This window comes from Amphiura filiformis, chromosome 11, assembly GCF_039555335.1.
Source record: "Amphiura filiformis chromosome 11, Afil_fr2py, whole genome shotgun sequence".
In the NCBI taxonomy this organism is placed as follows: domain Eukaryota; kingdom Metazoa; phylum Echinodermata; class Ophiuroidea; order Amphilepidida; family Amphiuridae; genus Amphiura; species Amphiura filiformis.
In genome coordinates this window covers 47,025,272-47,043,386 of record NC_092638.1, presented here as the reverse complement: position 1 = coordinate 47,043,386, position 18,115 = coordinate 47,025,272, and the positions used below count along the sequence as shown (strand labels likewise).

The window sequence follows — 18,115 nt, the reverse complement described above, 5'->3', positions numbered from 1 at the left end:
AGATTCAAATACCGCGCCGAATTGTTGTAATCGGTTGAGGGACAGCTGGGATCACTGAGTTAATACACTAAGAATAAATATGCCAATTAGAAACACTGACTGCATTTTATGAACTGAATTATATTTTTCATTTTTATAAAATGTTTTTGGTGAGGAGTATAATTAATTTACTATTCATCCATTCACTATCCAAAATCACAATACCTACAAATCTGTATAATGAGACCTTCCAAAATAGTGGTACCCAACTTCTACCGGATTATTTTTAAAGTGTTGAGAAAAACCTTCCAATTTCAATAGAATTTCTGGTAAACTCTCACTCAATGCTTTGGAAACACAAAAATCCAGTTAGGTCTCAGCGAATGTTAACACTTTCTTTCATGACTTTCTTTGAAAGTGGATATTTTTTCAAATAAGTAACAAAAACTGGGTGTCTAAGTTAATTGGACAGACAATAATTTTAGCAGCTGCGATATTGAACATATATTACAAAAAACGACTTGTTTGATCATTAATATAGTATTTTTCAAAATGTTTTGTTAAAGTGTGTATCAAATGTTACGAATAATAATAATTCAACAATTTGACAATTGAATTCAATATAATTGCAGAATTTAGTCCGCCTCTAACACTAAACCTTAATACATCCCTAACCTTAATTTTGGGCCGGACTAGAATCTGCAATTAAGACTTAAACTACTTATTTTATCAGCTGCGATATTGAACATATATTACAAAAAACGACTTGTTTGGTTATTAAGTGTGTATATCTCAAAACGATACAATCGGAAGAAAAATGTTGAAAGTAAAGTAGGATCGAATGCATATTTTTGTGACACTGTGTAGGATACATTAAGTATTATATCATGATTACAGTGATTTTAGCCATGGCATGAAAAGAAACAATACATCTTTCACCGAGTGATTATATTTCGACCATTACACGAATTTAAGATAGTTAATATTTGTTTTATATCACTCATGCATAAATTCTATTACTAAAATACTATTTAAGGTAGGAAATACATTTTTTCATCAACATAACACCATGTTTTGCCGTGATATATTTCACATTTTGGGGTCCACCTCATAACTAAATCGGCGAGTCCAAGAGTCAGCGCACGGCTTGGCGCAGGCGCACTACGCCAGAGCACAAGATGGTAAAGACTATCACACGGAGAGGGTGATAGTAAAAATGGCAAATGGTAATCAACCAATGAACTGTCTAGAGAATTTATGTATGAGTGATATAATTTGTACTATCACACTCATAGGCATGTATTATTTGTATACTGACACGGAATCAAAATCGAGACATGTTTAATTAAAATATCTAATGCATGGGCTACGAGCTGATGGCGGGGGGTTCAGTCGTCCCGTTGACAGTACCAAAATGATTTTATCGGGACAATTGGGCAATTTGAATGCCGACATGGGCTAAAATAATGACAATTGTGGCCTAAAAACCGGGTCAAAAGAAGATGAATATTACAATGTTTGGATAATTTTGTCCCGTTATTTCGATCCGGGGAGGTTCCCCCTCTATCCCCCCCCTATTCGGTACGCCTCTTGTAGGACCTTTACAAGTAAACGTATATTAAGAATCGTTCATGAAAGTACATCTGGGTTCGTAGGTTTTTCAATTTAAACTTTTGATCCAAACACAAGAAATCAAATCAGATAGTACTCCCATCCTTCACCAGCGAGGGTAAGCTAGACAGTCATCAGGTCATGACTTTTTTACTTGATCACAGACTCGTAAGTTATATAAAGCAGTTTTATATAAAAACATTGAAAAGCAATTCATTTATATAAAGCAATAGAAAATATTCGCAGACTCCTGGAGGTTATGTAAAGTAGTTTGAAAACATTTTGTAAAAAGCAAAAAAACAACAAAAATTATTACCTGTGAGACAGCAAACACATAAATGTTTTTTAAGGCCGTATAAAATTAATGTTTTGGTTCTCGTCCAGAGGATTTTCATGAATTGATGAGGAGAGGAGGTGTTTTTTTTGTTTTGTTTTTTTTTTTTCAATGTAAAATTAGCATTGTCAGTAGTTTTCGGTCTTCTCCAACAGTGCTCGAGGAAACGATGAGGCCCTTTTTTTTTTTTCAAATGTGAGATTCTGAGGGATAAACCCCCTAGAGTACCACAAAAAGACTTGGAAGTGATGCTTGTTCTCTAATAAACTTATTTATATGTATGAAGATTTCATAAATCATTCCAAAGTCTACAAAAATTGAAAAATCTAAAAAAAATAAAAAAAATCTGACAAATCCCAGAAATTGAGGAGGGAGGGGACGAGAACCAAAATATTATTTTACACGGCCTAAACGTTGTAAACGTATAAATAACCGCTTTCAGTTTCTGTCAAAATGTTTTAATTATAGGTTAATAAACACTTGTTGGGAGTGAAATTGTACAAAATACTGCACTCGTGCTGAGATGTTGATGCGTCTAATGCACGAGCCCCGAAAGGGGGTGTATTAGATGCATCAACATCTCAGTACAAGTGCATTATTTTGTACAATTTCTCAAGCAACAAGTGATACGCATTTATTATCCTATTTCATACACGAGAAAAACAATTCCATGATTTTTGCTATTTTTATAACAAAATTGTTACTAAAAATGTTGGGAAATAGAACCAAATATAAATGCATCAACCCGTCCGAAAATGAATCATTTCTACGAGCAGGCGACGCGAACGCGTAAGGTAGTGTCATTTATACACAATCAATGCACTCCGCGTACTTTTCTAACCGCTTTTCTGATTGGCTGCTTTGATATGGCATTTAAATAACATTAACATATCGGGTATATAACGGTAATGAAAACATTCTAAAACGTTTTATATGAAAAACACACTTCAACAACATCTTATATATAAAAAAAAAAATCAACATGTTATAGCAAAATACTTTTTTGCAAACATTTTTGAAAAATATTTTGTCAACATAAGTCATGTTAATCTTTTGGATCAACAAGTTTACAAAATTATTTCCTGAAAACGTTCCACATATAAACCCGAAATTTAAACATATAAATGAGCTCTAAATGCCTAAAAAATTATCATACCAAGTAATCGCAGCGATTTTACAATCGCTCAGGCGATTGATCACTTGAGATTTTTTCTTAATCAAAGGCGCTGCGTTTGCGACTATGATATGTTTATATACTGCGCCAATAAAGTATCCTTACACTTAGAAAAATAATCACAATTTCCAAACTGAACAATATTGGGGTAAATTTGGTTTTTTAATAGATGCGCTCTCTAATCCTGCACATTATGACACCACACGTCACTCTTAAAACTGGACCTTCGTCTAATCAAATGCTTGTAACTTTACTTCTTGAGGTCACATCGGATTCAATGTGGTGTCATAATGTGTAGGATTAGATAGTGCATCTATTAAAAAAACAAATTTAGCCCAAAATGGTTCAGTTTTGAAATTGTGATTATTTTTCCAAGTGTAAGGATACTTTATTGGCGCAGAATATATGTTCATATCATGCAATCTAATCTAGTCTTCAGCCATCTTCCGTGGTTCCAGGCAAACTTCGAAAGGAAACGGTGCGTGTACAGCACCAGGTTGACCGCGCGTATCATTGAAACCTGCCCCGGTAGGCTTCTTCATCGTAAACTGGTGCAGCATGTGAGTGAAGAAGATGTAGATCTCCATCTTGGCTAACTGCTCACCTGGACAAGCACGTTTTCCTGTTATAACACGAAAAGAAAAGAAGAAAAAATACTTAAAGCCATAATGTATGATTTGCTTCACAGCGACGCCCTCAATTTTACTCGGATTTCTACTTTTTGCATAATTATAATGCCCAATGGTGTACTAAAATACCACATAAAAGACTAATCCTGAAGTGCTTTGATATGAGTAATATTTAACTTTTTATGTTAAAACCGGGTCGACCCGGTTTTATTCAGAGTTCGTCGATCGTCGACGATCGACTGCTCGCTAACATCTCCCATGAATTTCAGCTTATATGTACACACGTCCGTCGAGCGCGATGCTCCGTGCAGTATTACATGTTACGATCGGTGAGCGTAGTACACGCATTGTAGGCGCGTAAATGAATCGCAATTTTCTTCGTTATATCTCATTTGTTTGGCTCGAAATTAAAAGGGGATAATGTGATCAGTGAACACAAACATTTAAATAGGAATCTATTCTTTATGCAAATCATGCACACATGATTGCTTTTTAATTGGTAATTTAAACTTATGTTCTCAACACAAAATTAAGACGTACCTCAAATTTTCGGTCACAACTTTGGCCTTCATTTGGAGACTGGCAATCACAGGGATGTTTTAACTTAACAATGTAGTCATTTATATATTTTATTGTGTCAAAATATAGCTTCAAAACGGTTTATGTACAGAATAAACTGAATAACAGATGGCGCTATCACTGCACTAATAATTATTAGCACTTTAAGGGAGTGTTCGTAAATACTTTAGTGGGGGGTGGAATAGTTGGAACCTCGGACGTCAATTTTTTTTATCCCCCTAAAAAAGGGTGCACTTTTTTGATCCCCCTTTTTATGGTCTAAAGTTTTTTTTGATCCCCCTCCCCTTCATGTCCTAAAAAAGAAACGAAAAAATATACACCATTAACAGTGGCATAGATTTCTTTTCAACATTGGGGTTGGAGAAAATTTCTTAAGTCCAGTGAATCCAGCACCTTTTGCCGACAAAATAAGTTTATGGTACAAATGCGCGCGAAGCCCAAAAATTTGCCATATTGTAGCTAAATTGGTGAAGTATAGTACAAAACTAGAATTAATTTGCGCAAAGCGCAAAAAAATTGGCACTTTTTGTTTTAAAATGACCAAATATGGGGTTAATTTTGGTTAGAAACCCATATACAGGCGTCAACATGGGGGGGGGGGGGTGATTGTATGGACCATCCCCTATCAAAATATTTATATTTACCCCTATGGTCAGTAACTTATTAGCTAAAAATTACCGTTTGGAGTTATTACTCATTGGAGAAGTGTAAAGTGCGCACATTTTGTTGATTTGTAGCTTGAGATTACAAAATTGAATACTTAAGGGGTGGGGTATGAACCTTTGGACAGTATTTATTGTGGGACATTAGAGCACATCAGACATATCGAATTGCATTCTGAATACGAAGAATGTCCTTTTGATATCAAATAATTTTGATTTTTGAAATTCGCAATGTAATACACATTTTATGGCAAATCATTAAAATTGATATTTTGATATTTAACAGTACTCAAGTAAACTTTATAAATCTGATGATTTATACTTAAAGTGTATGTAGGTGGGATGAAAAGCCGACAATCAATTGAAAATTTTGACCTTTCGTATTGAAGATATGGATTGTTTTTTCCAAAACACCAAAAAAAAATAGGTCTTTTTGGGGAAAATCCATATCTTCAATATGAAATGTCAAAATTTTCAATTGATCGTCGGCTTTTCCTCCCAGCTACATACACTTTAAGAATATATCATTAGATTTATAAAATTTACTTCGAGGACTGTTATATATCAAAAATGTGAAAATATCAAATTTTAATAATTTGTCATAAAATTTGTATTATATCGTAAATTTCAAAAATGAAAATCATTTGATATCAGAAAGACATTCTTCGTATTCAGAATGCAATTCGATATGTCTGATGTGCTCTCATGTCCCACAAAAAATACTGTCGAAACGCTCATTCCAGATCCCTTAACATTACCTTTAAATTTTTTGATCCCCCTATTAAGGACTGAAATTTTTTGATCTCCCTTTTTAGGACCCAAAATTTTTTGATCCCCCCTTATTTTTCACACACCCCCCCACCGAAGTATTTTTGAACACTCCCTAATATTAGCACTTTCGTGGAGAGACTGGTTTGGTCAGGCCAACGTGCTCTGTCCTTGGGCAAGACACTTAATCTCGCTTGTCGCACCATACCCAAGTGTAAAATGGGCAGCTGTTAGTGGCAACGGGATCATGGTAAAGCGCTTTGATATCGGTTTGCGCTATGCCTACATTTTTTTATTGGGTGAGCGGCATCTAATAATGTGGGTGAATGTGGTCGCACATTCGCATCACCCATTTTAGTGTGTGCCCCCACCCCCATTATAACTTACCTGATCCGAAAACTATGTGGTGCTCTGGTTTTTTCACGCTGTTGCAGTTTTCATCCAAGAACCGTTCTGGTTGAAACTCATCAAGAGTTTCATCATCCCATAGCTTTTTATCTCGACTGATACTCCAAAAGTTACCGATTATCATAGTATCTTTTGGTATTTTGTAGCCACGGAAGGTCGTATCCACTGAAGTGAAATGTGGCGCTCCGATGGGAGCAATGGTTGCGAAGCGCGCTATCTCCTGTATAACTGCCTCCGTGTACGGTAGATTTGGTCTATCGGCAAGGGTTGGTAGCCTATTTCGCCCGATGATATCATCGAGTTCTCGCTGCACGCGTGATTGTACATCCGGGTGTTCCAACATAAGTACTGCACACCATCTCAGAGTGGTAGCTGTAGTTTCTGATCCAGCTAAGAAGAGATCTTCCACAGTGGCTTCCATGTTATCTTCATTGAGTTTAGAATCTAGTCCTTGCTCTTTTTGAGTTTCATTTCTTGAAAGTATACATCGATAAAATCCCGGAGGTTCTTGTCGTCGAAAGTGTTGCGATGGTCTTCAATAACACGTCGGATACTTTTTCGGTAGTCTGTGAGGCATTTACGGTAAGTGGCTACAGGGCCAAAAGGCATATGGACTGTAAATGGAAACCCTTCGGTTAGAACAGCAACACTAATTTGATGCACCAAAATATATTCAATGTACTCCAACATAAGTTTAAAGTCTTCATCGTCATAGTCATATCGCTTTCCAAACGTAACCGAACAGATCACATTAGCAACAGCGTTTGCAAACAGCAAAGTTGGATTAAATGGTTTTCCGTTTATTGAACGGAGCTTGTTCGAAAAATATTCGGCTTCTTCAGCGATGTCTTTTTCGAAGCTTCGCTTCCCAACACCAAAACTTCGTAAGACCGACAAAGAAAATTTGCGTTGCTCCTTCCATGTATCCCCTGACGAAAACAGAAGACCTGCAGACAAACAAATAGAAGAAAAAGATAAAAAATAGTTATTTCTAGTATTAAAGTATAAATTCACCGATTATCACAAAGCATTACAGTGCATACCAATCGTGTCACCTGAAAAAGCCTATGAACAAAAAATGTGACCAATGAAGAATTTCTGATTTTTCTTCATAATAATTATTGTTGCTCCTTTGGCGATGACAATTTCGAGTAGATGCTTAGGCTCCGGCAGATATTTAATATAGGGGTCGATATGAGGCTTCATCCGAGGTGCGAAATCCAGAGGGGAGTAACCCCCTCTCAAGACGAAGAGTAGAAACTTTTGAAACGCATTTTACATGAATTTAGCTGCAATTGTGTTTTAAAATTTTGTATTATACCTTCAAACTTTACCTTAAATAATCTAGGACTTTGCGACAGACTGACAAATGTTCTGCAGCGAAAATATTCTTGCTGCGGAAAAAAAAATGTCGCCGCGTTTTTCGCAGACCACATGAACAAAGCTGTAATCACCGGAAGCGGAAAATTACAGCCGAGAAATGGGAAATCCCAGCAAGAACCGAAAATCGCAGCAAGAACCGAAAATTTCGGCAAGATCCGAAAATCGCTACCGAGTTCCGAAAACACAACTCAACAGGAAAACTCGCGACTATGATTCTGGCTTTAGTGTCTCAAAGTCTACTTACCTTTCCCGCTAAAAAGTGCATCTCTCAATGTATTTGGCGCTCGATCGTTCAAGTCGGGATGTTTCCATGCTTCTTTCATCATTTCAAAATTATCTATAACCACTATTTTCATGGTAGATGCGCCGAAAGAGTAGATACCTTGATATTGCTTACCCCAGTATATGAGTAGCTCATGGAAGTAATATCCTTTAATCAAACCGTGAGTGATCAAGGAAGGAAAAATACGAGCCAAATTCCAACCGTACAGACCAGAAGGAAAGTCTGAATCTTCAAATCTTTTCCTACCATGATTACGGTATAGAAGTATAAGAAGAAATACACCTAGCCCGATAAGAAAAGTTTCAAGAGTGGTATTAAGTCGATCAGCAATGTCCACAATACAATTGGACAAGGTAGTGCGGGCACCCATGCTGGATGGAGTCCAAAGTGGACGATGTTGAAAATATATGATGTTGATACCATAATAAAAAAAACCCACAAATGATAGCATTTCATTAAAAAAAATAAATCGAGTGTAGAAAACGCCAATTATTCCACCATGTGGTAATATGATCCTGATTTAGGAACATTCGACTTGAGTCACTCCATATGTCCACACGGGATTCAGATACTCAGAGGGCCAGAACCCTTGAAAGTTCAGGGGTTACGCCCATGTGGAAGACTTAGAGGGTTGATACGCTAAGGGAAACTTACAGGTTTGACACGCCTTTACCCCTCAAGAGCACAATTCAGTGTATCCTAGGCCTCCTGATGGCACATGCGGTTAATATGTAAATAAATTCTGATTTATATTATTATATTGTACTTTCTAGCTTTGACCTATGAACCTATTATGGCCACAATTCTTCCTACTAAATTTATGACACCATAACCCTAAAGAGTCATTACTAAAGTGAATGTCTTGTACTGGTCAAATCCCATCTCTGCCGTCTCTGTCTCAGTATGTCAATGATATTTTACCAGCGTGCTTCACAATTCGTGAAATACAATTAGCGTTGGGTTTTAGAGAAAAAAATAGTTTCAAATTACTAGTATACTATTTCATATGATAATCGCATCAAGTTTGGAGGAAAATTTTTTTTTTAAATACAGCAATATAATGTAGTATTGATATTATGTCAACACGTGACTATATTCATGTAATTTTGAAGCTGTATGTATATCTTCAGCTGTGTTATAACCGATAACTTCTAGAAATACTGCACTGGAACTCACTGGGGATTTAATTCCAACACTATATGCCTCTGGCCCCTTGAGGCCAGACGCGAAAAGAAAAGCGGTGTCGGGTATTAGGACTTTAAAGATGGGGCCTCCGCAGGGGGTCTTCAGTCGAGTATATTTGACTTCAAAAAAGGAGGTGACGGACATGACACCCAGCAGGCACATATTCTGTCACCTCTTAAGTTGAGTCCCCCGGGCTAAATATAAATCTCAAGAGTGAAAAATGTTCCGGGTTTTGTGTGAATAGGCCGGAATGAATGTCTTTACGTAATTTTGTTATTTCGTGCAATATATAGGCCTAAAAGCTAGGGCTTATTAGTAGCTTAGTGTCGACGGTTTACGTGCACTTGTACTAAATACGTAGGTAAAGGTCTTCGGTATATAGTGTATGTTCTTCAACTTGCATCATGCTGAAGTTAAAGTTTATATAGTTCATGAAAAGGGCATTGGTAGGTATTACTTTCTCTTTCCTCTTTTCAGTGCTGGAAACATGATGTTGAGCCTACAATCAAGGTCGTCAATCCAAAGATGAACGGGGGGGGGCACAATTTTGTACCTCTCATCTCGTCGCGCTTGCGCGACGTAGAGGGTCTGAGGGGGATATGCCCCCGGTCGTTGGAAATTTCATAAAATGGGCGCCAAATGAAGGCATTTATTTGGTGGACACTTTTTACACTATTACCGTGTTAGTTGGAAAAAAATGAAAGGGGATGTACCGGAGTCTCAGAGCCAGGGGGCATAATTCCCAAATCGTCCCACTGATCTGCTACTAAAAGAACAGTGACGGGACGAATACGCGCGAAGCGCGCGAAAAAATTGCAATTTCAATGCTAAAATGAACATAACACTGCAAAAAATATTTAAATATTGAGTAAAAGGTCACAACGACAGTTGAGTAAAAAATTACTCAATATTGAGCTCACATAGGTCACAACTCAACAAATGAGTAAAAATTACTCAACATGAGTTTTTAGGACACATGCAGTTGTCCTCTATTGCAGTTAATAGAGGACAACTGAATGTGTCCTAAAATCGTGCCAAAGGAAGATGCATAGGCCTTCTACAACTTTTGGTTAATTCCCGGTGATCCAGCTCACGAGTTTAATGCTTTTTCCAGGTATCAGAGGAGCTGCCCTATTTTATATGAAAAAAAAAAGGATGGAATTATAACTGTCATTTTTGTGATTCGTGTTCAAGTACGAGATGAAAAAAAAATACAAGAGGACGTATCGCAGGTATCGCAGATCTACTCACCATGCTCACAGAATGTGTTGTTGATATAAATGCGCGCGGCAATTTGGCATTTTAATACTTATGTAAATTGGGTTAATTTTGGGTCTAAAATAGACCAACATTTGGTCTATTTTAGACCCAAATTCACCAAAATAATGGAAGATGCAAATCGTAAATTTTGTCACAACATTTCATGACTGTTCAGCCTACAATTATATAAATTAACAAGCACGCAAGTAAGTAAAGTGAAGGGCAAGGGTTATAAGTGCACTTACGTAGGTAAAGGTCTTCGATAGCACACGTCCTTCAACTTGCATAACATGCTAAGTTGGGAGCAGATATTTACTTCATTGGTAGCTATTGGTTCCTTTCTATTTTCTCTTTTGCCATGTTTGCTGCAAATATGATGTTCAGCCTACAATATTTACAAGTGAGTAATTATTGAGTGAGTGAGTGCCTGGCCGCCCGCCACACTCCAACCCGCATATTGAAAATACCTTCTCATTTGCCTCTCAGACTTTCCAGGGCGCTACTTAGCACGGTACCTATTACCTGATACTCCAAAACGCGTTCATACTGTTTGCCGTACATGTATCTTTCTTTAATCTTGAGATAACAATCTGGTTTGCTCGATAAATGATAATTTGTTATGTTTACATTCAGTACTTTTAGCTAGAAAAAAAATACTCCAAAGTTCAAGAGTTGCAAATTTGGGTTTAATATAAACAAAGTTAAAAACCCGACGTTTCGAAAAGACAAAATTTTTCTTTTTCAAGGAATAAAATAAGAGACCTTCTCTCAATTAGTGCAGACCAGCTCTCAATATAGTGGAGAACAGCTCTCAATATAGTGGAGAACAGCTCTCAATATATAGTGGAGACCAGCTCTCAATATATAGTGGAGACCAGCTCTCAATATAGTGGAGACCAGCTCTCAATATAGTGGAGACCAGCTCTCAATATAGTGGAGACCAGCTCTCAATATAGTGCAAACCAGCTCTCAATATAGTGGAGAACAGCTCTCAATATACTCAGTAACCAAAGTTCTTGATATCTGATCCAGAAATTGCACTTACTTTGTGTACGTTTCAGCAACACTGTTGCCTTTGTCAACACTTGATGATGAGTGATTCCTACTGGCAACCGACGCTAGATGTATCTCCAGCGTAGGTCTTGGTGTTGCCAGTTGATTTTCCATCTGGGGATTTTCTTGAACCCAGTTCTAGAAACTCATCAAAGATGTGTGAGAGTTGATACTGTCCGTCGTCTCTGTTCATGGTGGTGCCCCTCCTCTTTCTAATTTCTATAGCCTCCTTTATCCAGCGTGATGAAGAAATACAATGTCTCTACCGCGATGAAGCCACACAACACGCTCCGCAGAGAATTGGTCCACCCGAAGGATAAACGTGATCCAAACAACTTGACCCAAGCAGTCTACAAGATCCCCTGTTTGAACTGTGACCTTTCCTACATAGGGGAAACTGGAAGAAAATTTGGTACACGACTTGACGAACACAGGAAAGAAGTGGAGAAGGTTAACAGTACAGTTACCACCAGAGCGGGTAGAAAAGAGTCTCTCACAACGGTAAACAAGTCTGCAATAACAGATCACGTAGTCGACAAGAACCATGGTATTGGATGGGGGGACGCTGAGATCATTGGCACGGAACAAGAACGATTTACACGCTGGATAAAGGAGGCTATAGAAATTAGAAAGAGGAGGGCACCACCATGAACAGAGACGACGGACAGTATCAACTCTCACACATCTTTGATGAGTTTCTAGAACTGGGTTCAAGAAAATCCCCAGATGGAAAATCAACTGGCAACACCAAGACCTACGCTGGAGATACATCTAGCGTCGGTTGCCAGTAGGAATCACTCATCATCAAGTGTTGACAAAGGCAACAGTGTTGCTGAAACGTACACAAAGTAAGTGCAATTTCTGGATCAGATATCAAGAACTTTGGTTACTGAGTTTACTCTACCGATCCTGATGAATTTATTCAACCAAGCTCTCAATATAGTGGAGAACAGCTCTCAATATATAGTGGAGACCAGCTCTCAATATATAGTGGAGACCAGTGATATCAATTTGGTAAATTTAGAGGTTTTGGTAGTAAATTTCGGTACTGATCAAATGAGAGCTAACAAGATGCTGCACATGACTGTGTGAAGCAAATCATCACAACATTAGCAGGTTTTGATTCATGACGTGTTTATTATATAATCCTCATGTGAAGCGCATCGTTAATGCTTATTTCTAATTAGTTAATTAAAATAGGTCTAGGAATACTAATGTTATGTAAGTGCGCGTGTAATGTTGAAGACATTAAATTAGGGCATTATTAATAATGTAGACTTTATATAACAACATGAACATTATGTCAACACTACCGTAGAACCTCGTCTACAAGCATATTATAGTGTTTTTGATGAAAGCTAAATTAACACGATATATTATGCGTAAATATGCCAATACAATAGATTAGTCTTACAATAATACTTGTTTGAATATGCTTGGATCTGTAATTTATTTGCTCAAATTACGTAAGGGCGCTTAGCTTTAATCAGAAGCACACTATATGCTTGTAGACGAGGTTTTACGATATGTCAATTGCTTGCCCCATTTGCCAAAAATTCTTTGCCCCTAATTTTTTGGGTTCCCAATTTACAAACATTTTAAATGGTCTAGATATATGATGCGAGCGTAGCGAGGATAGCAGGACATTTGGCATATTTGAACGTTTCTGTACTGCTTTCCTAAGCCTTTTTAGAGCGTATTATTTACAAGTTACCTCGTAAATGTGTACCAAAAATTCCCCCCCCGCCAGCTGAAATGCTCCCAACCACCCCATCCCCTTGGCTGGCCAAATAATCCCCCCCATTTTACCCTCCCCAGGCTCATAATTATTGCACAGCCCCCAATAGTACAACCCAGGAGTTCAACTCACCATTGATAGGAAGTCACGTAATAGTATTACAACTTCACGTAATAGGCTATTAGGCCTATACATTACAACTTCACGTAATAGGCTATACATTACAACTTTATAATTAACTAAACGCTTAATTACATAATTATAGCTATATGAATTATGATGCAGGCATGGGATGCCAAGATAAGTGAAATTGAATAGATATTCGGTGCTTTTCCACAGCCTCATCCCCCACTTTTCTCCCAAAATTTTTTTTTTCTAATGTTTTCGTTCGGGCTCGGATAGCGACGTTTGCACAGTATCTTTGTGGGACCTGAGAGCACATCAGACTCACCAAATTGCATTCTGAATAAGAGGAATAGGCCTATCCTTCTGATATCAAATAATTTAGATTTTTTTGAAATTCGCGATATTATACAAATCATATGTCAAATTATTTAAAAATAATATTTTTGGCATTTAACAGTTCTCTAAGGGCATTTCGTGATCCACAGCCTCATCTCCCCCCCCCCCTCTTTTCTCAAAAAAGTTGAGATTTTTATACCACTGGAAACCTCTGGCTACATAATGTTTATGTACCAAATATTTCTTGCAAATTAATTCGTTCGCAAAAATATCGTGAAATTTGAATTTTGTTCTGGTATACCAGAACGAAATTACAACACGATATGTAATACACATAAACATGCAGAACTCGCGAACGCAAAATCGGAATCAACTGATATTTTGGGAATAAACTTTATTGGGAATAAATGTCATAAAAAGAGGCTGCTAGGATCACAAAATACTCCTTTAAGTGTACGTAGCTGGTATGAAAGGGATGAAAAGCCGTGCATCATTTGAAAATTTGACCTTTCGCATTGAAGATATAGGGCCTCATTTTTCCCCAAAACACCTCTAAAAAATTTTGTTAGAAAATGTATATCTTCAATACAAGAGGTCAAAATTTTCATATGATGGACAGCTTTTCCTCCCAGCTACATACACTTTAAGGGAACTGGAATAAGCGTTCAGTGAGCGTTTCGACAGCATTTTTTGTGGGATATGAGAGCACATCAGACCTATCGAATTGCATTCTGAATACGAAGAATGTCTTTCTGATATCAAATAATTTTCATTTTATGAAATTCACGATATAATACAAATTTTATGACAAATTATTAAAATTTGATATTTTCACATTTTCGAGATATAACAGTCCTCGAAGTAAATTTGATAAATTTAATGATATAGTCTTAAAGTGTGTGTAGCTTGGAGGAAAAGCCGACGATCAATTGAAAATATTGACCTTTCATATTGAAGATATGGATTTTTCCCCAAAAGACCTAAGATTTTTTTTTTTTTTTGGTGTTTTGGGAAAAAAATCCATATCTTCAATACGAAAGGTCAAAATTTTCAATTGATCGTCGGCTTTTCATCCCACCTACATACACTTTAGGTAGAAATCATCAGATTTATAAAATTTACTTCGAGTACTGTTAAATATCAAAAATATCAATTTTTAATGATTTGCCATAAAATGTGTATTACATTGCGAATTTCAAAAATCAAAATTATTTGATATCAGAAAACCATTCTTCGTATTCAGAATGCAATTGATGTCTGATGTGCTCTAATGTCCCACAATAAATACTGTCCAAACGTTCATATATACCCCTTTCCTTAAGTACATATCATTAGATTGATAAAGTTTACTCAGAGGACTGTTAAATTTATAGAAAAAGTCCATTCTTAATAATTTTGTATTAAAATTTGTATTATATCGCGAATTTCAAACAAATCAACATTATTTGATATCAGGACATTCCTCGTATTCAGAACTCAGACACCCGAAAAAAAATGTGCACAGGACCAACCCTTTAAACATGGCCGGATTTAATAACCTTTTTTGGGGCCCTGGGCCAATTTGGGAGGCCCCCAAACTCACCGTGAGGAAGGCATGTGCATTCAAGTGATGAAGTTTAGTTACAAATAGTGGCCTACTACCGACCGCTCCTACCCGGTGGGTTGGAGAAATAAAAAGGTGAATTTTGCTGTCCCCTTCATCAACAACCTGTCCCCTCTCCCCTCCCTCTCTCATTCCCATCATTTTCCATATATTGCTATATAGGGCCTATATATATTTTATCTACTTGTCTTTATTATATTTCTTCATTTCTTCCTCTTCCTCCAGCCCTCTCTCATTCTCCATATTCCCTCTTTCCCTCTTACTCCCTCCTCCCTCGCTAGACTTCTCACAGGGGTGAATCTGCCTCTCCCCAACCCCCTCCCCTCTTTGGGTACGCCACTATTTCTATACCAATCTCCTTCTTGAAATAAAATTACATGAAAATTTGTTAAAAACAACCTTTATAGGGCTATACTTATACTTAAACATGTATACGTATAGCGATTACCATTATGTGGACATGGCAGCCTTAATCCATGCTGATGTGTATCGATCAGCTAGAGCATTCAATTTATTTAAATGAAGCGCCTAAAGTCAGGTGGGTGGTAAAGATGATTGCATCGACAGCTAAAGCCTCCTTTATAGACTTCAGACCCACACAAGCACACATTTGGGATACGTGAGAGCAATGGTACCACTGCCCTTACACATGACTGTATTGTGGTCACTCTTTGATACATGTACTCGCCTGTTGTGTAGAGCATTAATATGATGCCGGATCAGTGACCAATTTAATGGCGGAACCCCTTCGTTCGAAACAATGGTACCACTTTTATGAACAGCCTGTCGCAATCTCTAATCGGCGTCAAACGAACAAAGCATTACATAATTTATTGCCACTCTATTCTATTACAAGCTCTTTGGTCAGGGCGACTTTGCAGCTGTCGGTCGATATTTTTATTTTATGCGCACTTGAATTTCATCAGTTTTCATGGAGAAATAAAATGGAGAAAAGCAATTTAAATAGGTTTCATTAAAGTTGAAATGTAGTATTTCGTGACTCTATATCCCCTTTCTGTGACATCTTTGACATACGGTAGATTTACCATTCCCTTGCTCTTGTTAACCAGCCTTTTTAGCCTTAATGTACGATCTTTTTAAATTTTTAGATTTTTCTTTTTTTCTTCCATCTCAAAAAAAGTAACTAACCCCCCCTTAAATAATGGCCATTTTTCAAAAACGGGTTATTGTATTACAAATCTGTAAAATGCGTTGGAAGCAGAATTAATTTCTGCACATTTTGACACCTCATTTGAAACGATAGCCCAGAAAACAATAAAACACCGGTCAATTTAATGTAGCGAGGTCCAGATTTGAAAGTTGCACTTACCACGTTGCTTACAACAATACAAATACACTAAGATATCATTACACAGATTTCCTTCCATTATAGTGAATACAAATCAATAGATACTGTAACTTTCCAATCTTGGGTTACATTGATTTATATGTACGCTGAGGTGTCAAAATGTGCAGAAATTCTGCTTCCACCGCATTTGACAAATTTGTAATACAATCGCCCGTTTTTGAATAATGGCCATTATTTAAGGGGGTAAGTTACTTTTTTGAGATGTTTACATGTGATATTCGCTCTATTTAAAAAAAACTATATCGCTGTCGTTGTGCACGTTAGAATATGACCGTTGCTATGTCAACTGGCTCACGCTTTCTTTGTCACGAACCACTGATCGAAATGATCACAACACAAAGCTTATGGCATATCAAAATTCGGAACAGGTGTATGAGCCCAGGCTTTAACCAGTAACCAATGGTTACCAATGTGCACTACGACAACGAATAAGGTGTGTGAAATAAATATACTCACCCTTTCCATGGAAAAGAGAATCTCGCATAACGTTTGGCGCGCGATCATTCAAATCCGGATGATGCCATGCTTCCTTCAGCTCAGCAAATCCATTAAGTACCAATATCTTAATCTGAGATCCAAACCCTAAGTAATACATAGGGCCAAACTGCTTGCTCCAATAGATCAAAATTTCATGGAAATAAAACTGTTTTCTCATCATAGAGACGAAACTCGGCAGAAGACGGATAGCATTCCATCCGTATGGTCCCGGTACGAAATCATCTGGTCGCAGAAAATGGCGGTAGATGTACCATACAACACAAAAAATGACAGAATAACTAAGGAAAGATTGCAATTCTGTAGACACGATCATTTTCACAGTGCAGCATATAAGTTTAACGTATTAAACAATGGCTTCAGAGTGGTTTCTGTTCTAGTAAGCTTTAACAGAGTATAGTGCTGTGCAACATGTGCGCAAGATAGTGCTGTACAATACTATTACCAGGTAAATGCTTCATCGATTAGAGATAAAATAACTGCCGTTCCGTATCTGGTCAGTCTGATCCCTGGGAATCGTAACAGCTCCCGACTAGGCCTATATATTCCAGATTATAAATGAATTACTCATTTTATATCATGATCACATTAATAATGGGCTTCCGACCCGGTAGAAGCAACTTGCGTAATGGATCATGTTGTATTCTCTACATGAACTTGACTCATTAGTGACCCGTAAGGAATGTAAATTTATGTACTTTTTTATTGTTAATGTAGGCTATACGGGTTATTTTTATCGTGCAACCCAATCCAAGTCTATATGCCTATATTGTTCGTTACAGTTTAGAGTAAATATTGATAAGCGCCTTATCAATCGATTAAATCAACCCATGTGTCCATTGACGGATTCACGAGTCGATCATGACTTACGTAAGTCGACCCACATTTATGTACCCTCTTATCACCATGGAATTAAGAATAAGATTTCTTCCATCACGCTCTTGTTCAATCAGAGAAGAACTTTATTTGTTCTTCTCTGGAGTAGGCCTATACTCTAAATTAACTTCGAATCACTTGCAGCTATACATTTTTACATGTTTAAGGCGAGTGTGACGGCTAGAGCCATATTTTTCCAGTTTTACCATTTACTACACCCTTTGATAAATTTGTGACTATTTTTGCATTTTTCTCAAAAAATAA

At 37.2% G+C, this 18,115-nt stretch overlaps 1 protein-coding gene across 2 annotated transcripts; it reads right to left on the bottom strand.

Annotated features, from left to right (window-relative positions):
- Window positions 1-2,055: 2,055 nt before the first annotated feature.
- Window positions 2,056-17,631, bottom strand: LOC140164912 (cytochrome P450 2D6-like). 2 transcript variants are annotated; one of them, XR_011860605.1, is made up of 3 exons: window positions 7,772-8,247; window positions 6,124-7,091; window positions 2,056-3,720 (listed from the first exon to the last, which is right to left on the bottom strand). XR_011860605.1 is itself a non-coding variant. In XM_072188310.1 (3 exons), exons 2-3 carry the CDS (start codon window positions 6,563-6,565, stop codon window positions 3,527-3,529), a joined length of 636 nt encoding a protein of 211 aa, XP_072044411.1. In that variant the 5' UTR covers window positions 6,566-7,091; window positions 16,937-17,631; the 3' UTR covers window positions 2,056-3,526. The 2 variants fall into 2 exon arrangements, 1 of the variants encoding a protein (XP_072044411.1); XM_072188310.1 differs by lacking the exon at window positions 7,772-8,247 and adding an exon at window positions 16,937-17,631.
- Window positions 17,632-18,115: the final 484 nt, after the last annotated feature.